General features: G+C 35.3%; 2 protein-coding genes across 8 annotated transcripts in view; both read left to right on the forward strand.

Moving 5' to 3' along the window:
• LOC110440337 (STAGA complex 65 subunit gamma-like) overlaps nt 1–3,686 on the forward strand; it is a 17,911-nt gene extending 14,225 nt beyond the window's left edge. For 2 of the 3 annotated variants that reach the window (XM_021483339.1, XM_021483338.1), the window contains exons 9-11: nt 1,219–1,330; nt 1,598–1,768; nt 2,053–3,686. In XM_021483339.1, coding sequence (XP_021339014.1) covers nt 1,219–1,330; nt 1,598–1,768; nt 2,053–2,065 — 296 coding nt within the window. In that variant the 3' untranslated portion in view covers nt 2,066–3,686. Of the gene's footprint in view, nt 1–1,218; nt 1,331–1,597; nt 1,773–2,052 lie in introns of those variants that run through there. The other variant, XM_021483340.1, reaches the window with a different exon arrangement.
• A 2,966-nt stretch (nt 3,687–6,652) lies between these two features.
• The window catches only part of LOC110440374, a 54,445-nt gene continuing 34,489 nt past the window's right edge, over nt 6,653–26,608 (forward strand). Inside the window, exons 1-4 of one of the 5 annotated variants that reach the window (XM_021483415.1) lie at nt 6,653–6,818; nt 7,462–7,546; nt 7,955–8,040; nt 24,740–25,626. In XM_021483415.1, the coding sequence (XP_021339090.1) occupies nt 7,996–8,040; nt 24,740–25,626 (932 nt within the window). In that variant the 5' untranslated portion in view covers nt 6,653–6,818; nt 7,462–7,546; nt 7,955–7,995. Of the gene's footprint in view, nt 6,819–6,895; nt 6,975–7,115; nt 7,547–7,768; nt 7,860–7,954; nt 8,041–23,449; nt 23,528–24,739; nt 25,627–26,608 lie in introns of those variants that run through there. The other 4 variants (XM_021483417.1, XM_021483416.1, XM_021483418.1 and 1 more) reach the window with 4 other exon arrangements.

The following is a 26,608-nucleotide window of genomic DNA, read 5'->3' on the forward strand; positions in this document are numbered from 1 at the left end:
GAAGCTGACTCTATTGTTATATCCACTCTCTGGTAGACTCGCTGTTTACTACAGCTGGAAGGTTAGAAGCTGACTCTATTGTTTATTCCACTCTCTGGTATACACGCTGTTTACTACAGCTGGAAGGTTTGAAGCTGACTCTATTGTTATATCCGCTCTCTGGTAGACTCGCTGTTTACTACAGCTGGTAGGTTAGAAGCTGACTCTATTGTTTATTCCACTCTCTGGTATACACGCTGTTTACTACAGCTGGAAGGTTTGAAGCTGACTCTATTGTTATATCCACTCTCTGGTAGACACGCTGTTTACTACAGCTGGAAGGTTAGAAGCTGACTCCATTGTTATATCCACTCTCTGGTAGACTCGGTGTTTACTACAGCTGGAAGGTTTGAAGCTGACTCTATTGTTATATCCACTCTCTGGTAGACTCCTTGTTTGACATTTTGTTAATGAATATTGAGCAGAAATTTACAAGCTGTGCCTTAGTATTTTTAAATAGAGAAATATTTTCAAACTTGATCTGAAACAAGTCAACAAGTTGAATTTACAGTCTTTTGAAAATCTGTTAGAAAGTAGAAAGCTGTATCTGATATCATGTGATTACTTTAGACATTTGGCACTTCTAAAGGCTTAGAGCAATAGTCATGGCTTAGCCTGTAGGCTTCCTCTGATTGCAAGGTGGAATGTTTTGTTTTCTGATATCTGTATATTCTGTTTATCAATATGGATATTTTCTATCTAATTTAATCAAATAATGTGATAATTTCCACACCAAAATAATGTCCACTTTTACAGTAGATGGCTGGAATTCAGGGTTATAATAACTACCTGAAGTCTCCTTAGATATCAAAGTCATACTTGCCAACTCTCCCTATATAGGAGGGAGACTCCAGATTTTGGACCCTAAAATTGAGCAAATGAGCAAATTTACTAAACTGTTTCTATTTTCTAAGATCTGATGATTTCACCTGAAAGAACAGCTCAAATAATCGAATTTAAAAGTGTTATGTTTCCCTAGGGTGTATACACGAACATTATATTTATGCATTTAATTCTGAGCACACGTAATCTCCCCCATGGAAATTTTTAAAAGTTGTTAAGTATGCGAAGATAACAGTCTTCCATGTTTCTTTACCTTTGCAGTATGAAATAAGTATCTAAGACTGTAACCTTATATTCTGTGTCATTTCCTTAATTTATCTTCACATAATTTGAAAGGTTTGAGTGGATTTGAGATTACTGTTGAACATGAATCAACAAGTGGACTAACAACGGAGATGGATTCCAAATGGCAGGGTGTGAAGTCAGAATCAACGGAAGGAGGTAATAGGTGGGTAATAGTTTGCATTTATATCTGTCTGAGGAATTGTTATCTTCTGAAAAATGAAAATAAGTTCATTTTCAGCACAGGAAAGGGTAAAATCTTTTAATGGTATAAATTGGTATATCTGTTCCAAATGGGAAGTATCAAACATTATCTAGGGCAATTTAAGCAAAATGAGTTTTATTTTTCAGCTGTTGTCAAAATTTTGATGTTCATATGCACATTTTTGAGAACATGGCTGAACTTTAATTATATGTCTTCATCATTTTCCAGCTCACGTCTCAGTTTTGACGTGTTTGATGAGCCTGGTAGTGTGAAGCCGCCCCGAACACCCGCCCAGTTGAGTGAGGGTGGGGACAGTATAACTGACCCAGCCTCCATTCCAGGCTCCGATATCATGTCTCCGCCCTCCATCACGTCACGGCCAAGTAAACCAAAGAAAAGGTGAGCATTCAAACTTTCGCCTTTTTTTTTACAAATTAAGGTATGACTAGTGAAATATTTGTTGAATATCACAAGTAGGATCAACTGCAGAATATGTCACTGGAATATAAATTAAAATGTGACTTTTTTGACGTCTGTGAATAACTATTGGTGCCAAAGTTTCTACATAATGATTATCAATAAGAAATAAATCCTTGATTTTTTTAAATATGAAATAAAGTTTGGTTCACAAAATATCTAGGGGTACAAACAAATGAAAAGACCATTTTTTTAAATTTCTACAGCAGGAAAAAGTGAGGAAGTTAGAAACCATAGCAAGTAAAAGGAAACATCACATGTGGATCAAATCCATCCGCAATGTACCTGTTCTAGTGGATCATCATCATAACATATACTTTGCTTTTGTATGGCAGTATACATTCAGTGCTAGTTCAGTGTATTACTGGAAGTGATGAACGGATCTATTCAGTCAGAGGATGATGCTGTTTTGTATCACATTATACATTCAGTGCTAGTTCAGTGTATTTTACTGGAAGTGATGAACGGAACTATTCAGTCAGAGGATGATGCTGTTTAGTATCACAGTATACATTCAGTGCTAGTTCAGAGTATTACTGGAAGTGATGAACGGAACTATTCAGTCAGAGGATGATGCTGTTTTGTATAACAGTATACATTCAGTGCTAGTTCAGTGTATGACTGGTAGTGATGAACGGAACTATTCAGTCAGAGGATGATGCTGTTTTGTATGGCAGTATACATTCAGTGCTAGTTCAGTGTATTACTGGAAGTGATGAATGGATCTATTCAGTCAGAGGATGATGCTGTTTTGTATGGCAGTATACATTCAGTGCTAGTTCAGTGTATGACTGGAAGTGATGAACGGAACTATTCAGTCATAGGATGATGCTGTTTTGTATCACAGAATACATTCAGTGCTAGTTCAGAGTATTACTGGAAGAGATGAACGGAACTATTCAGTCAGAGGATGATGCTGTTTTGTATCACAGTATACATTCAGTGCGAGTTCAGTGTATTACTGGAAGTGAAATTACAGTACATGTACCAGTATAGTCATCACTTACTGCTGGAATGGTAAGAACAGAGGACTATAATGAATCTACACAAGTGTGCTGGTATGCTTTCGTCAGTAATATCGTGTGGTACAAAAGTGCTTGTAGAGAGTACACCTGTTAGCCAGAGTACCCCTGCCTTTAGGCATTATACAATACGTTCTGTGATATAAAAGTGTGTTACCCTAGTGGTGTATTGGTGCCTGAGGATCGTAGTGAACTCATGCTGGCGTGAACAGTTGCAGCAGTATAATTTCAGTTCTATGGCAGGATGTGCTGACTGTGATAGAGTAGTGTGTGTTACCTGTACTACAGTGTGATGAGGAAGTACTGACCATGATGGTGTCACAGCTGTGTGTAAACCTTACTACATCTAACAGAAGGCGAGATTTTCCCAGTGTGGGATTATTTCACAGTGTGTAATCATTGTCACTGTCCAGGTATCATTAGGTGAGCTAATCCTGCTAGGAACAAGTGATTTGACTGCACTCCTATCGGATTTTAATTAAAAAAAATGTAATACAGACAAAAAGCAACCTTGCATGAGCACAGAATCTTAAATATAAAATATTCAAAGGTTTCACACCGAAATCATATGCAAAAAGGATAAGATATTTGTAAATTTAATTATTTCAATAAATAAAAAGAAATATTTTGTGTGATTCTGTTGGAAAATGTATAAGAATTAATCTAAAAGGGCATTTAAAAAAGCTCATGTTATTTCTGAAATAGAAAACCTCTGATGCATTCTTTCAGGAATTACTCTTGTCTTATAAGGGAAGAAAGTCCAACTGGCCTGTTATGAACATGAAAGACGATGGTACTCTGGAAAATAAAACATGAACAAACAACGATATGTTTTTGTGTATTTTGTTTTATGAAAAAAGAAATGTTAAAATTTCTGCTATTTCTAACGATTTTATCTAAAAGATATAAAAATATCCTACAATACATGTATATACATATATATAATTTATTTTTTACTTTCAAGTTATTTGCATGTATATTAAAAAAGTAAGTAAATAATTAAGTTGACTATATTAAAAATGTACAATTTACAATGATACATTATGAAATAACCTTGACCTATATTCAAGTCACAAGTGTCAAATTTTAATTTAAACACTCAAAACAACTGAAAAAAATGTAGTCATAATATCTGGCATGTAACTCACTGCCATGGAGTACACGTGCTACAGTAACAAACTAAGCGAAAAACAATGACCTTGACATATTCAAGGTCAAAGAGGTAAACAAAATTGGAACATTCAAACCACATTTAAAGAAGAACGAAAAGGTATATAGAGTCATAATATTTGGCTAGTAACTTGCTTGCATGCAATGCTATACATTTCTTCAAAAGAAACGACTTTGACTTATATTCAAGGTCAAAGTTCGCTAAAACACTCAAACGACTTCTACTAAAAGACCAAAGTGTCTAAGTAATGATATTTACCTAAAGCTTGCTGTCAATGAGTGTCAAGTTGTGAAAAGGAAATGAAGCTGACCCTTATTCAAGGTCACTGAGGTCAAATTTGTTAATCCACAAAATGCTTTCTCCTGAAGCGCCATATGTTCTAGAATCAGGATGGTTTACATGTAGTTAATATGGCATTGAGTGAATGATGATGGAGACAAGAAATAGCATTAACGTTTGTTCAAGTTAACAGAGGTCTTATATTTAAACACTCAAGATATTTCTTCTAAATAACAAAAAGGTCTCGAGTCAAATGGAGAGCTACAAAATTTGTGAAAAAATAACCTTGACATTTATTTAAGGTCATTAGGGTCAAACTTGTTATAGTACTCAAATGACTTCCTCTAAAGAACCAAAAGGCTTACGTTTGTATGGAGTGCTACAAAGTTTAAAATGAAAGTTCACATCTAATCTGGTGGGCATCTTCAGGCCTGTTGGGCCTCTTGTATTTTAAAGTATATTAAATGTGATTATGTTTGATGCTGGGAGAGGGAGGTTACCATAAGTTATAGCAGCTTCATTAAATCACATGCCAGGATTATTCTGCAATATGCCAAGGGGGGTCAACACATAATCTGACTTTTCCTTCCTTCATTCTTTATTACCTTAAACCTTGCGGTTTATCAGTGCAGTGCAAATTATACAGTACATATATATATACAAACAAAGAATACAACACCATGCATAAATGATTAAATTACAGCGATAGTGTAGAGAGTGATTCCTTTCAGCTTAAACAGTATTGCATCACCTTTTTTGACTTTGGCTCAGAAATGTTGCTAACCTAAACAGTTCTTTATTATTTCTTGTAATCATTCTGAAAAATTTGCTATACTATGTTTTTATGATAATATTTTTTAATGAAAAAGTTTTTTACATCAGTTGAAAGACTAAAATTAAAAATTAAAATGATATTCGTCTTCGATATCGCCACTGTTACAATATGTACAATATGTACAAATTCTATCTTTTCTCTCTTGAAATCTACTCGTTTCAATATTCAACGTACATGTGTATGCGATGACAACCAAATTCTAGCAATTTGTTTTGTATTTTGTAATGCAATAGGTTTAATTAAATACTGTTTAAGACAAACCAGTGGGGAAGAGCATATTACAGGACAATAAAATAGATTTTATTATTTCAGCAAATTCAGACTTTGAAACCTGAAAACCTGTTTACATGTACATGTATTTGTATTTTCTAGACAGACAGGATCTTCTGCAGGATCACAGATATCAGTAACACTGCAGGTCTGGCATGAGGGAAATCTATATTTGATTAGATGGTCATTAATCAAATGAAATCTATGTTTAATTAAGGACTTGAAATGGAAATATAATTGCATAGAAATGCATTTTCAGTGAGGAAAAGAATTTATCTAAAATAAATTGTATTAACCTATCTATATTGAGACAGATGAAGATATTGTTATCTTAAAGAATATTTCAAATTTATTCAGAAGGCATCTTAAAAGATGCCATTAAGAAAACACCTGGTAGTTATGACTTCATTTTATAATAATTTGATGAAAAGAAACTTTAAGCATGATTTGCTTTATCCTATATTTAAAAAAAAGATTACTACATCTATTATATTGTAAACTTCTTTACTTCAAATCTGGCTCTATAGCCATCAGGGACATTTGCATGTACGTAATTATCTGATTTTCACCTTGGCTCTTTAAATTCTGCCTACCATCTTATGTTACTGCGCTTTAAGTATGTGAAGTTGATAGGCCTGGGAGTAAATACCTGATCAATCTGACTTGGGTGGGAGTGGGGGTCTATGTATACTGTACAAGTTGTCAAATAATTGTTAGCTTATTTAGTCATTTACATCAACTTTCAAAACAAATGATCTAAATGTATTAAAATGTACCAATAGTTGTGTTGTTTCTTGTCTTTGGATCATATATTTCAAGAGCTTCAAACTTTCAATATTTTGTTTCAAATTTTTGAAAATACTCCAAATGATAAATTTGTCTTTACCTGTAAATTAATTTAAAGTTGACCATGCTCTGAAAAAGTGTACTCAAATTTCCTACTTAATGGAAAATGCCCGTAGGATTACAGCCTTGTTAGCTTTCATGATTATTTACCAAATTTTATAAAACGAAAAAGCTTTTATGGTAATGATATTGAAATATGTATCCTTTTTTCACTCTCCAAGTGCAATATTTTAAAATTAAAGACTGATGTACATTGTGTTAACTAATGAGAAAATATTGATGAAAAAACATCTGGATAAAACTTTCCGTTAAGCTGCTTGGTAAGGATCCCTGAACGTTCCTGTGTTGTGATATTAGTTACCTGTAATTATATAAGTGTTAAAATCAAATCAACATCACTGCATTCCCACAAGATGTACTTATCAAAAGGAAGGAACCCTTGAATCATCAAAGGTCTGTGACTAGAGATCACAGCCACGGCATCGCTGTCAAGGACTCTCACCCGTCAATACACATTATCTGTCACTTCCCTCGTTACAGGTATCAAAGGTGAGAATTCTATTTTAATATACTTTTTTTTAGCTTAATATACTGTGTTACGGTCTCATCTACCTACAAAATGATTAGAGAAGTGTTTGGTTAAGGTGTCTCAAGCATTTTACCTGTGTGCATTAGAGCAAGCTAAGACCCACCTTTATTCAACTGGTGTTGTATGAAATTCTTCTGTTTTGATATGACAAGATCAATTTCTAAATCATTTAAGAAAAGATTTAAATGTGATTAGTTTTATAAAGAATGTAGATGTAATTTCAGTCTGTTCTGTTACATTTGGATTTCAGATCAATATTACATGATCAGTTTAGATTAAAGCCGTTCCTTCATTTATCAAGACCGTCATTTACCTGGGTTCAACCCCCGTGTCAGCATCTGTGGGCTTTTAACGTGAAGGAAAGGATTAAATATATTTCTTAGGATCTACCTGTACCAGGATATTACTTGTGGAACTGAAATATTATTTGTGTCATTAAATCATTTATATACAGAAATTTAATCTTTCTTCGCAGGAGTTTTCATTTTGTAAACATGTCGTTGTTAAATCGTGGAACAATCAGTTCCTGCTCTACCTGGCATCCTATCAACATTGTTTTTTTTAACCAATGTATTGTGTTGATTTCTATGTTGTCAACCGCAGGTGAGACAAAAGCTATGACTTCTGGTACACAGAAGCTGGATTCTACCACACTTCACAAAAACAATGCCGGTCCATCATCCGACAGGTAGGTACAATGAAAAAATCAATCGGGACCAGTTGAAAATTGCAGGATACACAGACGATTTACATCTGATTTTTTTCGGCCGTGTCTTTGTTGTTTAAATACGTTCATTATGTGAGATAATTGTATTTATTGACTCGGGTCTGCTAGGGGAGGTGTGACTTGAATCACAGTAAGCTGTTACGTTCAGCAGTATAATGCTATGTGTACGTACATGTACATGACACAACGTAACTGTTTAGATATGATATTAAGCGAACCCAAACCATGTCGTAAAAGTGTTTTCTTTTGTGATTAGCTGGACTTATCTGTACGAGTAAGTTTATATTCACTGGTTATCCTAACTTACGTGGAATTGAAAAGTATTTACAATCTTTGTTGTTAAATCTAAAAGCTCTATTCTATTTTCAGAGTTCTGCGTGGGTATTTTAAAAAGTGTTAAATGATCCACAATGAGTTTTCCAAGGACAAGTCAGTCGGACCACACTGGGACTAAGGTAGGTTTATAATTACTTGTCACTAGCATTTAAAAGAATTGTTTACATGTTTATAATACATAACTATTGGTGATCGCAACTATTTACAAATTTTGATATACCTGGAAAATTAACTGTTTCATTTGGTCTGAATATCAGTAGTTATAGTATAACTTTAAGATCAAAATAATTCAAAATTACTTGTCAAGGAACCAGGATGTTCTCCAGTTCTGTACTTGTCAAAATCGTTGATGTGTAATTATGTTTTACTTAAATTTGTATACATGTAAAGAAAACAGCTTTTATATGTATGGTTAGCTTAATGAAATGTAAATAAAATATATCTGTGAAAGGTTATTTCCATTAAAAAAAATGAAACTTATTTTACTTTGCATGTATGGTTTTAATGTAATGATCATTTAAAGTAAGGTACACAAAACAATATTTAAATCAACAAAAAATGATTGAAAGCTTCTGTTGAAGCCTTGGCCATGATGGTGCCGCCAATTAAGTTACCTGAACAACAGGTTTTCCATTATCGTTGGAAGAAACCTTGTTACTTACTGCATGTGTGTGTAAGGGTTGAAAATTGGAACCAATGTGAGACTTTGTAAGCTCCTAGAAAATTGAAAAGTCCATGCATACATTTAACCAACCTTTTTCAAAATTGTTTTTATATCTAAAGACCCTATCTTGAAAAATATGAATTCTAAAGAGTGTCAAGTTCACTTATCATGTTGAACAGCCTTTTTTGTGCTTACTCAATATGTAACATAAGTTCACAAGTCAGAACTCAATATGTAACATAAGTTCACAGGTCAGAACTCAATATGTAACATAGGTTCACAGGTCTGAACTCAATATGTAACATAGGTTCACAGGTCAGAACTCAATATGTAACATAGGTTTACAGGTCAGAACTCAATATGTAACATAAGTTCACAGGTCAGAACTGAATATGTAACATAAGTTCACAGGTCAGAACTCAATATGTAACATAAGTTCACAGGTCAGAACTCAATATGTAACAAAAGTTCACAAACTAGACCTGTTCTCATTTACTTTGTTCACACAATCGTCCAAGGAAAACACCAACAAATAAAATAAGAATTGTATTTGAAAAATTTCTGCATCAGCTACTAGTAAAATTTTACACATGTAGTGTTTACAGTGATAATGTAAGAAAAAATCTCAAGTTAGTACAAATTTTCAACTGTAGCTGAAAAAATTGGGAAAAAAATCAAATTCAATCAAAATGAGATTGTCTACAGTTTTCCTCATATCAACTGGATATGTATTATAAAATGAGGTGTTAATTGTATAATTCTGTATCATATCATATCTGAATAACTAAATTGTTCTGTTCTTCACTATCAAATGTCAATATTTGAATAAATAATAAATATTGTAAGATTTAAATTTCAATCTATAATAATTTATATTTTTCAGTTCATTTTTTTTTTGTATTGCTTATAGTAGACTTCAAGTTGACAAATCTTTTATGATACTTCTTGATTATTGTACCAACCTGGACTACATTGTATTGTCAAAACCAGGTAAATTATTATATGGATATCATTTTGAATCGTTATCGTTCATGTTTCAATTGTTTGGGCTTGGAGTGGACACTGTGAAATATCAATAGTAACGGGTAAAAATACTTATAAATGGATATCAGTTTGAGTTTGGGTTTGGGATAGACTCTGTGAAATATCAATTAACGTAACAAGTAACTACATTGTGTATAAATAGATATCAATTTATATAAACAGTGTTCGTGTTTTAATTGTTTCAGTAGGGGAAGGACACTGTAAAATATCTGTGAGAGTAGATGAAGGTACTTTAACCCCTATGTAAGTTAGTTGACTCTACCGTGCATTGATCTGTATGAATCCATTATGGCGTACGGTGGTGAAAGGGTTAAGTAAATAAAAGACTAAAAATGTTTTTTCGTGATTAATTGTATTGGCTGGGGAGAAACAATAAATGATCAATAACATAAGATGAAGCACTTTGTACAGATAACTTTTAGATTTTAATTGTTTCAATAGGGAAAACCCCTGTAAAATATCAATAATTTCAGGTGAAAGTCTTTTAATCTAGTTTTTAAAATGATTTTTGATTATGTTTAAATTGTACAGGTAGGCAAGGAGGTTATAAATGATCATCACCAACAGTTACTTACTCTAAATACATGTAGATACACAGTTTGAATCAAATATTTCATGTTAGAATTGCATTAGTTATGGAGAGATGTTGGAGTGATATTAACAATAATAATAATCGGTTTGTTTGAATCAATTTTTTGAGTTCTACATAATTAAACCTGTAGAATCAATTATGAATAACAACTTTTGCTGATGATAATGTTTTAATTGGTTCTTAATCTTTTAATTGGTGTTCTGAATAATTCAATTGACTCAAATCACAGCTGAGATGGGTAGGTGGTCTCTTAATACAGGTTTATTACTCAACGAAACTACTATACTGGGAACATAAAAAGTGGTCTCTTAACACAGATGGTCTCTTAATAGAGGTTCTGTTCACAAAGAAATCACTGTAAAGGGGACATTATGGTGGTCTCTTAACACAGGTGGTCTCTTAATGGAAATGATCTCTTAATTGGAGGTTCAGTTCACTTAAGCAATGAATGTTTTAGCAAATGTTGTTATGGTCATATAACACACATTGCTATTGATGACAAACTTAATAAAGCCCAAGGCTTTATGTAAATTTTTCAGCAATAGCAATGTGTGTTATAGGACCATAACAATATTTGCTAAACAATCCATTATTTATATTTACATTTTGATGGAGTAGTTATGCTGTATTTAGTTATTTCAAACAGTTCTTTTAACAGCAAATTAAGTCTGTGAAATTGATGACGTCATAATAGAGATTGATGACAGATGCAGAGCAAATGTAAATAGAAAAAAATCACTGTAATGGGGACAATATGGTGGTCTCTTAACACAGGTGGTCTCTTAATAGAGGTGGTTGCATGAACAGGTTTGACTTTAACCTTAAAAGTTGTATATATCTAAACAACATATACATATAGTAATATTTTTGTGTCTGATCTGGCTTTTCACATACATTTGTTAAATCTTTTGTTTATCTGGACTTTTTGGCTGTGTATATAGTGTTTTAGTAGAGAGCTTTGGAGATGTACTGAAGCTAGCTAGACCTCTTCTGTGATAAGATAATAAATTCTGGAAGATCCATCGATAGGCTTGCATCCACACTCAACAAATGATAATATCCTGGGACCAAAGTATTCCCAAGTTTGGCACAACACACTGACATTTTAAAGGTTCAAAGTTCTGCTAACAATAAAAAATATATTTACAATGACAGTAAATGTATGAAGCTGTCCACAATCCATCTTTAAAAGGTTTTAACCCACGCAATATTTTGAAATACATCATTGATCAAATTCATAAAGATTCAATTTTTGGAGATAATAAAGGTAAATGTATTGTGCTATGTATTCAAACTGTCCATTGAAATTGTCCTTGTTTCAATATTTAAAGAGCAACAAGCAGTAATTAAAACATGATATGTAAAAAATTGATTTTCTCTCAGTGTAGACCATATACCTGGTAACTTGCATGGTTAGAGATTTTCAATGAAACTAATAATTTATTTAAAATTTTCAATAAAATAGTACAATACCGACCAGTAGGTAAAGCTTTTTCAATGTTTACAAAATCTTTGTACATTACAAAATGTGGTACTCAAACCATGGATTAAAAAAAAAGTGATAACAGAATTTGACATTCATCTCTCAGTAAATCATACAGAAAACCTCAGTGAGGTATATTTCAAAGGATGTGACGGGTAAATATCACCTGGAAATGATCAAAGGGGTGTGGCACAGACCATATATTACATTATAATCTAAACACGGACTGTGGGTCGGGATCCGTGTCACGCCCCTGTGCATATTGGATTTATAATTGTAAATATTTACTTTTTAAATGCATTACTGGAATATGCAATCACCTTAACAGGTAATAGACCTTAATGATCAGTTTATCAAGCCACAGCAGGATATTGTAATTATGAGGCCATGAATGGTTCGAAATTTTTTGTAATCATGAATAAAAATTAATAAAGGCTCATGAAGTGATAAAGTGTGTCTACGGTCCCTTTTGGAATAGGGATAAAATGTGTATGCTGGTCTTATTTCATTTGATTGCATGAAAGAATTCTACAACTATCTTATCAATATATATTGTCACCAGATTGATCCTGTCACCATAAAGGGACCCAGCTCATGATCATTATTACACTGTTAACTTATTCATCCCTGAAGACACATTTGAACTCTTCCAATTCAAAGGTTGGAATAGTCCATTATGAAATTTTAGGGGTGAATGAGTTAAAGATCCCTGTCCCATTGCACTGTAATTGGTTCTTAGCACACCTGCCTGAAGGTGTCGTTATCTGTTCACTTTTCCCTTAAACATCTTCTTCTTAAGAACAGGAAAGCCTAGAGTCATAATTTTTGTCAGGAAGCTTTCTGAGATAGGGCCCAACAATGTGTGCAAATGAAAATGACCTTGACCTATATTAAAACATTCAAGGTCACAGGAGTCAAATATGTCAAAAACTTCTGAAGAATTGAATGGCTTACAGTCATGATATTTGGCAGGTACCGTATCTTCTTTGGATGGAGCCTAAATAAGTTTGTGAATAAAGATGATTATGACATATTTAAGGTCACTGATGTCAGATATGTCAAAAATTTCAAATGGCGTCTTGTGAATAGTCGAAAAGCCTAGATGACATTTGGGCTGGTAGGCACTACAGAGTGGAAGGGCTATGAAGTTTGTTGAAATTATTATCAAGGACTTTGACCCACTTTCAAGGTCACATTGGTCAAATGTGTTAATATACTTAAACAACTCATTATCATTAACTAAAAGTTACAAGGTGATGATGTTTGGCCGGTTACTTACTCAGATGAAGGTCTACCAAGTTTGTTTAGCTGAATGACCCGGTGAATCTTTCAAAGTCACTGAGGTTATAATGTGTTAAAATCTTACAACAGGTTCTTTTGAGTATCCAAGAGTCATAGGTAAGGATATCTGACATGTACCTTCATTTTTCAGGGTTCGAATCCTGGTCTATAGCCGTGCTGAATTTTTACGCTCCGAACACTGTAGTTGTAATACAGTATTGACAGTGTACCGCAGATTTTAGAGCAGACTGCCTGCTTGGTTGGTCGAACATTATTAACATAAAGAGTAGCCCATTATACACCTCATATTATAATGAGCTACTGTATATCTTCTCTATCTGTAGACAATACTGATCAACCTTGAATTCAAAACAAAAAAGTGCTGTTTCGTTTAGTGTTTCTTGCCAAAATTCTTAAGCATACACAAATAAAAAACCTACAAAGACTTATTTTTGCATCTCTTATCTAGAAATTTACAACAAAGATTAAAAGGCGGGTAAGATATAAAACCTGAGATGTTTTTTGTTTATTTAACCCGTTAACTGTAATGAAGTATCATTTATGCATGCATGTTTAAATGAAGGACTTCATGTTTTGTTAAACCTCAATCCTATTTAAAGTAGTTGAGATATTGTAATAGTTACTTGTGTTCATGTGGTAAGATTTACATGTAATTAAGTTTTTAAACTGTAGGGTTGTTTGCTATTTATATATACAATTTAATTGTTCCCAATAACTTCATTAACCTCTGGTCAGGATCATTTGGCATGTTTAAACATCAACATTGAAGAAATAAAATAAGACTCTACAGAAATCTTTATTAACAGTACAAGACAGAAGTTATCCTAATTAGTGTAGGGAATCGCTTTAAAATTCATGATTGATTATCACCAATTCACAAACAATCAATGATTGATCGATCATACAATGAAATGGAAATAGATATAAAAGCATTCACCAAATAGGTTAAATGTGTTGGATGCTTTTTAACTACCTCGCTATGGGCAGAAATGTTATTTGAAAGTAGTTTATGGAAAACTTGCGAGTAAAATTAACTGTTTAATAAGTTTTCAGGTCTGCTCCGAATCTCAATCTCTTGAAAATTTTCAGGTTGTGATAATAAAATGACCAATCGTAGAAAATCATGGTTGATTAGTCATAGTCTAATCCAATAGGTTAAATGGAAAAAAAACGAATTAAAAAAAAAAAAATAGAATTTGTTTGGAATAGAATATTGTCAGATTATGCAGGTGTATGAATTATACAGAGGACCAAATTGAATGTCTGGTTGATACAGGATCCAGCTTTGACAGGTCTAGGTTACTCTCTAGATAAGTGGACACACAGAGACTAGTGTAGGGTCTGGTTTTACAGGAGTCTGGTTGATACAGGATCCAGCTTTGAAAGGTCTAGGTTACTGTCTAGATACCAAGTATACGCACAGAGACGAGTGTAGGGTCTGGTTTTACAGGTGTCTGGTTGATACAGGGTCCACCTTTGACAGGTCTAGGTTACTGTCTAGATACCAAGTATACACACAGAGACGAGTGTAGGGTCTGGTTTTACAGGTGTCTGGTTGATACAGGGTCCAGCTTTGACAGGTCTAGGTTACTCTCTAGATACCAAGTATACACAGAGAGACTAGTGTAGGGTCTGGTTTTACAGGTGTCTGGTTGATACAGGGTCCAGCTTTGACAGGTCTAGGTTACTCTCTAGATACCAAGTATACACAGAGAGACTAGTGTAGGGTCTGGTTTTACAGGTGTCTGGTTGATACAGGGTCCAGCTTTGACAGGTCTAGGTTACTCTCTAGATACCAAGTATACACAGAGAGACTAGTGTAGGGTCTGGTTTTACAGGTGTCTGGTTGATACAGGGTCCAGCTTTGACAGGTCTAGGTTACTCTCTAGATACCAAGTATACACAGAGAGACTAGTGTAGGGTCTGGTTTTACAGGTGTCTGGTTGATACAGGGTCCAGCTTTGACAGGTCTAGGTTACTCTCTAGATACCAAGTATACACAGAGAGACTAGTGTAGGGTCTGGTTTTACAGGTGTCTGGTTGATACAGGGTCCAGCTTTGACAGGTCTAGGTTACTCTCTAGATACCAAGTATACACAGAGAGACTAGTGTAGGGTCTGGTTTTACAGGTGTCTGGTTGATACAGGGTCCAGCTTTGACAGGTCTAGGTTACTCTCTAGATACCAAGTATACACAGAGAGACTAGTGTAGGGTCTGGTTTTACAGGTGTCTGGTTGATACAGGGTCCAGCTTTGACAGGTCTAGGTTACTCTCTAGATACCAAGTATACACAGAGAGACTAGTGTAGGGTCTGGTTTTACAGGTGTCTGGTTGATACAGGGTCCAGCTTTGACAGGTCTAGGTTACTCTCTAGATACCAAGTATACACAGAGAGACTAGTGTAGGGTCTGGTTTTACAGGTGTCTGGTTGATACAGGGTCCAGCTTTGACAGGTCTAGGTTACTCTCTAGATACCAAGTATACACAGAGAGACTAGTGTAGGGTCTGGTTTTACAGGTGTCTGGTTGATACAGGATCCAGCTTTGACAGGTCTAGGTTACTCTCTAGATACCAAGTATACACAGAGAGACTAGTGTAGGGTCTGGTTTTACAGGTGTCTGGTTGATACAGGGTCCAGCTTTGACAGGTCTAGGTTACTCTCTAGATACCAAGTATACACAGAGAGACTAGTGTAGGGTCTGGTTTTACAGGTGTCTGGTTGATACAGGGTCCAGCTTTGACAGGTCTAGGTTACTCTCTAGATACCAAGTATACACAGAGAGACTAGTGTAGGGTCTGGTTTTACAGGTGTCTGGTTGATACAGGGTCCAGCTTTGACAGGTCTAGGTTACTCTCTAGATACCAAGTATACACAGAGAGACTAGTGTAGGGTCTGGTTTTACAGGTGTCTGGTTGATACAGGGTCCAGCTTTGACAGGTCTAGGTTACTCTCTAGATACCAAGTATACACAGAGAGACTAGTGTAGGGTCTGGTTTTACAGGTGTCTGGTTGATACAGGGTCCAGCTTTGACAGGTCTAGGTTACTCTCTAGATACCAAGTATACACAGAGAGACTAGTGTAGGGTCTGGTTTTACAGGTGTCTGGTTGATACAGGGTCCAGCTTTGACAGGTCTAGGTTACTCTCTAGATACCAAGTATACACAGAGAGACTAGTGTAGGGTCTGGTTTTACAGGTGTCTGGTTGATACAGGGTCCAGCTTTGACAGGTCTAGGTTACTCTCTAGATACCAAGTATACACAGAGAGACTAGTGTAGGGTCTGGTTTTACAGGTGTCTGGTTGATACAGGGTCCAGCTTTGACAGGTCTAGGTTACTCTCTAGATACCAAGTATACACAGAGAGACTAGTGTAGGGTCTGGTTTTACAGGTGTCTGGTTGATACAGGGTCCAGCTTTGACAGGTCTAGGTTACTCTCTAGATACCAAGTATACACAGAGAGACTAGTGTAGGGTCTGGTTTTACAGGTGTCTGGTTGATACAGGGTCCAGCTTTGACAGGTCTAGGTTACTCTCTAGATACCAAGTATACACAGAGAGACTAGTGTAGGGTCTGGTTTTACAGGTGTCTGGTTGATACAGGGTCCAGCTTTGACAGGTCTAGGTTACTCTCTAGATACCAAGTATACACAGAGAGACTAGTGTAGGGTCTGGTTTTACAGGTGTCTGGTTGATACAGGATCCACCTTTGACAGGTCTAGGTTACTCTCTAGATAAGTATACACAGAGAGACTAGTGTAGGGTCTGGTTTTACAGGTGTCTGGTTGATACAGGATCCAGCTTTGACAGGTCTAGGTTACTCTCTAGATAAGTATACACAGAGAGACTAGTGTAGGGTCTGGTTTTACAGGTGTCTGGTAGATACAGGATCCAGCTTTGACAGGTCTAGGTTACCCTCTAGATAAGTATACACAGAGACTAGTGAAGGGTCTGGTTTTACAGGTGTCTGGTAGATACAGGATCCAGCTTTGACAGGTCTAGGTTACCCTCTAGATACCAAGTATACACACAGAGACTAGTGTAGGGTCTGGTTTTACAGGTGTCTGGTTGATACAGGGTCCAGCTTTGACAGGTCTTGGTTACTGTCTAGATACCAAGTAGACACACAGAGACTAGTGTAGGGTCTGGTTTTACAGGTGTCGGGTTGATACAGGGTCCAGCTTTGACAGGTATTGGTTACTGTCTAGATACCAAGTAGACACACAGAGACTAGTGTAGGGTCTGGTTTTACAGGTGTCTGGTTGATACAGGGTCCAGCATTGACAGGTCTAGGTTACTCTCTAGATACCAAGTAGGCACAGAGAGACTAGTGAAGGGTCTGGTTTTACAGGTGTCTGGTTGATACAGGGTCCAGCTTTGACAGGTCTAGGTTACTCTCTAGATAAGTATACACAGAGAGACTAGTGTAGGGTCTGGTTTTACAGGTGTCTGGTTGATACAGGGTCCAGCTTTGACAGGTCTAGGTTACTCTCTAGATACCAAGTATACACACAGAGACTAGTGTAGGGTCTGGTTTTACAGGTGTCTGGTTGATACAGGGTCCAGCTTTGACAGGTCTAGGTTACTCTCTAGATACCAAGTATACACACAGAGACTAGTGTAGGGTCTGGTTTTACAGGTGTCTGGTTGATACAGGGTCCAGCTTTGACAGGTCTAGGTTACTCTCTAGATACCAAGTATACACACAGAGACTAGTGTAGGGTCTGGTTTTACAGGTGTCTGGTTGATACAGGGTCCAGCTTTGACAGGTCTAGGTTACTCTCTAGATACCAAGTATACACACAGAGACTAGTGTAGGGTCTGGTTTTACAGGTGTCTGGTTGATACAGGGTCCAGCTTTGACAGGTCTAGGTTACTCTCTAGATACCAAGTATACACACAGAGACTAGTGTAGGGTCTGGTTTTACAGGTGTCTGGTTGATACAGGGTCCAGCTTTGACAGGTCTAGGTTACTCTCTAGATACCAAGCAGACACACAGAGACTAGTGTAGGGTCTGGTTTTACAGGTGTCTGGTTGATACAAGGTCCAGCTTTGACATGTCTAGGTCACTCTCTAGATACCAAGTATACACACAGAGACTAGTGAAGTGTCTGGTTTTACAGGTGTTTGAGATACCGGGTCCAGCTTTGACAGGTCTAGGTCACTCTCTAGATACCAAGTATAAACACAGAGACTAGTGTAGGGTCTGGTTTTACAGGGGTCTGGTTGATACAGGGTCCAGCTTTGACAGGTCTAGGTTACTGTCTAGATAAGTATACAGAGACTAGTGTAGGGTCTGGGTTTACAGGTGTCTGGTTGATACAGGGTCCAGCTTTAACAGGTCTAGGTTACTTTCTAGATAAGTATACACACAGAGCCTAGTGTAGGGTCTTGTTTTACAGGTGTCTGGTTGATACAGGATCCAGCTTTGACAGGTCTAGGTTACCCTCTAAATACCAAGTAGACACACAGAGACTAGTGAAGGGTCTGGTTTTACAGGTGTCTGGTTGATACAGGGTCCAGCTTTAACAGGTCTAGGTTACTTTCTAGATAAGTATACACACAGAGACTAGTGTAGGGTCTTGTTTTACAGGTGTCTGGTTGATACAGGATCCAGCTTTGACAGGTCTAGGTTACCCTCTAAATACCAAGTATACACAGAGAGACTAGTGTAGGGTCTTGTTTTACAGGTGTCTGGTTGATACAGGATCCAGCTTTGACAGGTCTAGGTTACCCTCTAAATACCAAGTAGACACACAGAGACTAGTGAAGGGTCTGGTTTTACAGGTGTCTGGTTGATACAGGATCCAGCTTTGACAGGTCTAGGTTACTCTCTAGATAAGTATACATACAGAGACTAGTGTAGGGTCTGGTTTTACAGGTGTCTGATTCAAATAGTATTCAACTTGTTCATGGTATACTGTAAATATTATATACCCCTGTAACTTTTAAAACAGTAAGAACGTAGTTGTAGTGAATGATCTGGTACACTTGTACACAACTTTCCAGATTAATCAGGGTTTGGTTCAGACAGGTTGTACTGTATGCCCACCAATCATATTACCTTAAACTTGATACAAATGTTTATATAAAAAGGTCTTATATTTTTCTTCCTTTTTAAATAAAATTTGAATTTAGAATTTAAATAAATACTTATTTTTTTATATATCATATATTGTATTGGGTATATTTTCCTTTTTTTCTTACCTTTTCTTCATTTTAATGAATTCTGTAGTAAATCTAGCCAAGAAAGATAATACTGTTGTAAATTGTAGAATTTGTAGAAAAAATAGACTCAGTGGTTTTGAGCATGAAATGCATAAAATATTTTAATTCATTTCTCATTTCTGCATGTATTTTTCAAAATGATGATCAGAACCAAAAAAAGTAGAAATTGAAAATTCTAAGAAGAATCAAAATTTGAAATGGAGCCTGATTTCATATTACCCATTGAACTTTGGTGTTATGTCATAATATCAAGTATTTGGTACTTGCCCTTTGTCATTGAAGGCTGGGCCTGAAAACTAGACAATATTTACATTTCACAAGTAGCTCAGGAATATTGCATAATTTCATGTATGCTCGTAAACAGCAAATAACTGATCAAATAACGTGTGGCAAAGCCCTATTAATCTTTAAAGTGTCTGCCATAAAATTCTCAGGAATTTGACGGTATAATTTATCAATATCTTAAATCTTCACAATGACATTACCCCCCTAAGTTTGGAATTAATGTCTGACAAATATTTGGTATTGACAAATTAAGTGATTATTGCCTATTCCTATTTAGGTTTAAAGTTATTAATTTCTAATCAAATTCATATGTAAGTGAATTAATAATATCGAAGTACAGTCTAGGAGTCTGTAATTTTTCACCAAATTGAGGATCAGGCAGACACATCTAAATGTGTGTACTAAGTGGGACTTTGGCCTATGATATATTTCTACTCTAGGCCAAAAGAATATACCAGGTATTTATTTTTTTCGGTTACCCTACCTACCTGATTTTTTTTTGTGCCTACCTTATACAATTTTTAAGGAAGCACTGTTTCTGTCAAGATCACTCTCCTTTATAAACCTAATTGTAAAATAAAAATGAAAAATTAAATTTACCCCAAATTTTACAGACATGTAATGAGAAGGAAACATGATTTTTGTTTGGCCATTCAAATCTCTTGATTTTTGATGTGTTTGTAGGCTATTTCAATTTTACATTTGTAACTGAAACCCTTACTTATTCATACCTTACATTATAGTTAAGGCTGTATGTTACCTTACTATGACACATTGTTCCTCTTTTTCAATAGAGTTCCATGTTAAAGTGAACTCTGTAAAATTTGCTTTATGCTGCAACTCTGGGTGTCTCTACATTTACATCCATTATTCTGTTTATAGACACAAGATTGTCTGAGCTACTTTTCCTAATGTGCTAAACAGATTTCAATGAAACATTTGTATATTATTATGCAATTTGTTTTCATTTTGATACCTCTTGCTGATCTATGCTCTTTTAAATGAAAGCATTTTATTTTTCATTTTGATACCTCCTGCTGATTTATGCTCTTTAATGTAGAGATATGTTTTGGCATGACTTTCCATTAAGTACTACCTATACATCAATAAAACTTTAAAACACTATATCAGTATATAAGGTAGTTGCTAATTATGCAATTTGTTTTCATTATAAACAGCATTATAGTTACTAAATTACATAATAATAAATAATAATAATTCAAGGTTATTATAAACCGCTTGATCACAGCCTAGGTCGTCTCAAAGCGGTTCACAAATTATTATCTGTGTGGCCTTTGCAACCAGCCAATATCTTTCAACTCCCTGGGGAGCATACAGCTGGTGCTGCCATTTCATTGCTCACAGCTAGCTATAGTATTCTACAATTCTAGCACTGCCCAAATGCAACCATGTACTCATTTACACCTGAGTAAACTTGAACAAGCAGAGTAGAATATATTGCTCAAAGATACAACTCAGTGCCATGCCGTGACACGAACCCGGAACCCTTCGGTCACGAGCCGGGCGTCCTACCACTAGACTACCATGCCTCCTAACAGCGGCCTGAAGCTTACAGATCTAGTTATGTATGGTCAATAGTTTGAACTTGATTAATTAATTGATAAAATTACATAAGATTGCATATTTACTGATAAGTTATTAACACTGAGTTTGTTCAGAATTATTATAAAGATTAATTTAATAAATAAGTAAATAAGGGGACATAAATCTGACAAAAATGACAAGTCACACATAACCTTGAAAATGAGTACAGGCATTTTCAGAAGTCTGGCTGATTTCCATTGGAAAGGATGACGCATTTCACGTAATAATGTAGACACTGGAATAAGCAAAGGGCCCATGAGTCACACACATGACTCTGGAAGATGTTTTATCTTTGAAACAATATTACCTGCTTTATTTTTATTTACCTTGACAGAAACTTGATGATATATGTATCATATCATCAAGACAGCACACCTGTACTCTCCATATGTAGAAGTCTTGAATACAACATTTATAATAGAGGGTGCCAGTGTCTTGAGTCACCCCAAAGCTGTCACAGTCACTTGAGTACAAATATTGCAACCCAAAGGAATTGTTGCCAGAGAAAATTTGTTTTATTTATACATGCATTAGTCAAACCTGTTCAAAAACACTACAGCCTGCTATAAATACAAAGACAAATAAAGCTATAACATAACATAATGACAAAACAAATATAAATATAATGCCACTGAATGTTTCAAACCAGCAGAAATGCTGTGTGCACTTCAGGGCCAAATTGTTCAAAGCATAGACAGCTTATTGAGAAGTTTACACAAACCGTTCATGCAGTATATGTATATATTATTAAAAATATTAAAAAAAATGAAAAAAAAAGTTGAATGTATATGGATTCAGGATTATCATCTGGTTACAAGAAACATCAAATGGTAAAACTATATGCGTAAAATATCTCAATAACAGATTTGAAATTAGTTTTTGAACATGTTAGCCTTAGTAGGCTTTGTCGAGGCATATAACATAACATCCAAAAGCCATGGTACCATTCTTGTCACTCCACAGTGTTTAACCTCCAGTATAGAACACCACAAAAGCTTAAGTTCAATCGCTTCAATGTCGGACATCCAAAAGAAAATTATTCTTTTTAAAAATAAGTAGGTAAAATTGAATATAGATAGATGTGTTTCTGCATGATTACAGAAACTCTTCTGGCTATTGGCAATTCCTTTTCAGTTATGGTAATGGATTGTAATATATTTAAATATCTTTTACATATGGACGGTTGCTTAAGAAAGATTAATTATCAGATCATGTTTGAACGAAAGAAAAAATCACGTAGTTTTAGAAATCGGATATTTACGATGATATTGTGTACATATACAAAAGCTGTTGAAAAGGCACAAGTTCAAATAGTTAGGGTGTCGTCAGAAAAACGTATTTGTATGTATTGTTTACACTGAAGCAAAAGTACAGACATGTTTGCCAAAGACATTAGGTCATTGTATACCAAAGTTAAAAAAGATTGGTAGTGACCCAGTGCTATTTTGTATTTAATAAGTAACAATGAATTATTTGTAGACCTAAAAGTAAATATTCTGTTTACATTTGAATTTGATAAATATACATTTCTGTTTATCATATGAGTATCATATAATGATTTTATTTTGATAAATACTTATTTCTGCCTTAATCCTAGATCTGTTTCTGCCTAATTAAAAAACAGATACAGGTCTTTTTTGAATGGATACTGAAATTTAAGACATTGATATCTGGGTCATATGACGACAAGCGTGAATAATTCTTTGACGGCAGAAAGGAGATATGGATGACCTCTGACTCGTATGATGGCCTTGTCTCACCTAATCTGTAATTCATCTCTCAAATCAAACCTAAATGGTATATCTTGGAAAACAAATACAACAGACTATTAAAGTCGTTATTTGACAGGTGTTGGGAGTACAGGTATTGTGAATGGCATGTATAGTATATATGTATATAAGAATAGTAAGGTGTTGTTGGGGGCAGACGTTATGGTTATAGCCAGCTGTTAAAGCATGATCAGATTGATTGAAAATTTCAGGGGAAATTATTAAATTTATTTCAAGAATTTTCTAAAATTTCGCTTGAAGTTGCCTCTTTAGGAGCTCAAAATGATCAGCTAATTGTAAGGAAAATGAAAACACTTTTGTTTTTTTAATATTTGTTTAAAAATGACAATTTTAAATTTAAATATGTTCAAATTAATCTAACAAATCTTTGAAAAACTGGATATGGTCGACCTTAAGTGGAAGGTGGATGGGATGTTTGTCATTGTTAGCCCCTTGATGGGTCTGTAAACATACCCCGTTATTGTGCAGTGTTGTACGCGGTGAGAGACGGGCTCGGAGGTAAGTACCAGAAGTGTCAATAGGCTGCCATGCTGTTAGTTTACTCGGTAAGGACAGCTGGGTTTACAGCGTCTAACCGGACACTGGTGTGACTTTTTATACCTAAGGTATCTCCAGTAAGTACTAACATAACAGAGATTGACTGAGATAGTGTAATCTTCTAGCCAGATGTTTTGAGACTTTTCGTTACCTACTGGTACAGGTGTATTATAACTAAGTAGGTTTTATCTGCATTATGATTATAAGGAAAATGATCATATTGTTAAACTGAATTTTGCTCTTGTTTGCTATTTTCTTTACATGACCCAAGGCTATAGACAATAAGGGGTGCCACTAGTCTGAGACTAGTGAAATCTCCTACAGGACTAGTAACGTAGTTCTTAAAACTGCTAGCCCAATTCAAGTGACTAGTCAAAATTTGATATTACTTTAACATGTTGGGAATTATATCGGGTAAGTGTATTTGCACATGGAATAGTAAAATGGGAAAACTTTAATCTGACTGAGCTAGCAGTTCTTATTTTTATCTTGAAATGCTTGTTATCATTGGCTTTGACTTTTCAGAAAACTTAAATATCTGGATTTCGATGAGGTTCAATCTGTCTATTGATCTATTTATATAGACAAAACTTTTGTCCATACGACTTCTTCTGAAGTTCTGCATAGATTTTAATGAAACTAAGTACATTATCTGTGTGCAAGGTAGTTATTTAGAAGCATTTATAATTTCTTCATTATCACTTTTATGTTTGCAAAGTTCTGCCATTTTTCATAAAAACTGCCCACCCTATATATTCTTCTGAAATAATTTTAAAATTCTTAATTGGGAACATATTACTAAATAAGAATAACATGGTTCAGTTGCAATGTGAATCGGATATATTTCATTTATGGATATTAGTTCATTTTTTGACTCATTTTTGTTTGTTTCCAGGTTCTAATAAAGTTTAATATAGTTATTACAGTTGTGTATTCATATACTGTATACTGTGAAATTTTCATTGAAGTTTCACTTTCACCATTTTCACCCTCCGTGATGATAGATAATTCCATGTGAAGGACAGAATTTACTCCCGGCAAATATGGATTCACCAGTGAAGGGCGAAGGTTTGATTTGGTGAAAGGTTACCCGCACACAGTATATAAAATGTGATATTCATTCTACATCATTACCAATCATATGGAAATTTGATGACTTAAAATAAGATGAAAATCAGATTAAGAAGGGGAGTTGATTTTCACAGTTGGACCAATAAGAGTTGTAGGTCATGCCATATATACATGTATATTATTGATCGTGATTAACATTTGTTTCTTTTTTTCCACAGGATCAACGGGAAGACATGGCAGCTAACAGTACGAGAGGACAGAAGGTAGCCATGGTTCCCACGGAACCTAAAACCTCCACCTTTCTAACAGAGACCAGGGAAGAGGCAATGGATGAGGATGATGGAAGTGAGAAAAGGGGAGACAACTTTTCTGCACACTCTGAAGGTTGTCCTAAACTGGAGCAAGTACAGAAAGAGGATTTAGGAGAAACAATGGAACTTGGTGATCTCAACAATGTGGAGGTAAGGGATGATTCTATTAGTATCAAGGATAAGCCCGGAGGTATGCAGGATGTTGGGCCACATGTGGAACCAACAGGAAGTGAATCCTCAAATGTGGCACCAATAGGAAGTGATTCCCAACATGTGGCACTAATAGGAAGTGACTCCCAACATGTGGCACCAATAGGAAGTGACTCCCAACATGTGGCACCAATAGGAAGCAAACCCAAACCAAGAAGAAAGAGTGACAATAAACAAAAGACACCTCGCAATCAACAAAAGCGGCATTCACACCAAGGTCAACAGATGGCGGAGGATGATGATTTAGGGATATATGAGGACGTAACGGAGGGGGTGGATCTTTTTGACAATGAGGACTACATGGAAATGATGGGGAACAGAAATGCACATCAATCTAGTACTATCACCAAGACTCCCGACCTCTACCCTGTGGATCATCCTGCCCCACCCCCAACATCCATCCTACGTAACTCCTCTGCCGTACAGGAAGGTCCATATTACGATGCTATGGATGACCTACAAAACAGTCGTGTTACCTGGAATGCTATAGAGCCTCATTTCAGTGTGTCCATTGCTAACATGCCGCGACATTATTCTGGTAGGAAGGCTAACACTCCAGCAAGCTGTTACTCTACAGATTCCAGGTAGGTGAATATTTAAAGATAACAGTGTCATTGAAGGTCAGTGTGAAAGGTCAAAGGTTACAAAGACAAGGTAGTTCAATGTCTAAGGTCAAAGATTAAATTCAAGTAAACAATAAAGGTTACATTCAAGTTAGATCACTCTCTAAGATTGAAGGTTAACAAAGTAGGTCGTTATTTGTATTGTTAAAGAGTCTGGGTAGGCCAGTGTCAAGGGTCAAAGTTGAGTCAGGGTAGGCTAGTGTCAAGGGTCAAAGTTGAGTCAGGATAGACCATTGTCAAGAGTCAAATTTGATCATTGAGGCTATCATCAATGTTCACACAAACTTTTTTTTTTTTCTTTTCTTTTTCTAAGGGGTCATTATAGTTTTCAAAACCATGTAACAAATACAACATACTCTGTCAGTAATAGGTAAGTGAATGGTATTTTGTGTAGAAATATCTTTGATCTAGCTTTCAACAAGCAAACTCGTTTGATATACTTCAAAGCACCTGAATGGTAAATGAAGTCTTATAAATTCGTCCTTATTCCCTATGGTGTTGGTGTCCAAATCAATCAACGTCAATAGAATGTTAGATGCAAAATTGAAAGAAGACAATTGAATGTATCAAATAAAATGTTCTGCTTCCTTTATACCTTTGTAAATATTTTCCAAAGAAGATTTTTTTTTTTCAACATTTCTTTAGTCATTTAATTATAAATCATCATGTAGCTTTGAATTTGGCCTTTAGCATTGTATTGAATACAGAAATAAGGTTTGCCACCTTTTGACCTCACACAAGGCTGTGCACAATTACCTTGAAACATATTGCAGATAATGTGTGTATTAATCAAATCACTTATATTAATTATATACAGTTCATATTGCCTGAGAGAATTTGCATTCAGGAGAAGAGTTTGCCAGTTCAGGAGAAGAATTTGTCAATTAATACTTATATTAATTTGAGCTTTTAATGTGTAAACAGAATCCAAATGATTGTGTTA

Source organism: Mizuhopecten yessoensis, unplaced genomic scaffold (genome assembly GCF_002113885.1).
Source record: "Mizuhopecten yessoensis strain PY_sf001 unplaced genomic scaffold, ASM211388v2 scaffold11179, whole genome shotgun sequence".
In the NCBI taxonomy this organism is placed as follows: Eukaryota; Metazoa; Mollusca; class Bivalvia; order Pectinida; family Pectinidae; genus Mizuhopecten; species Mizuhopecten yessoensis.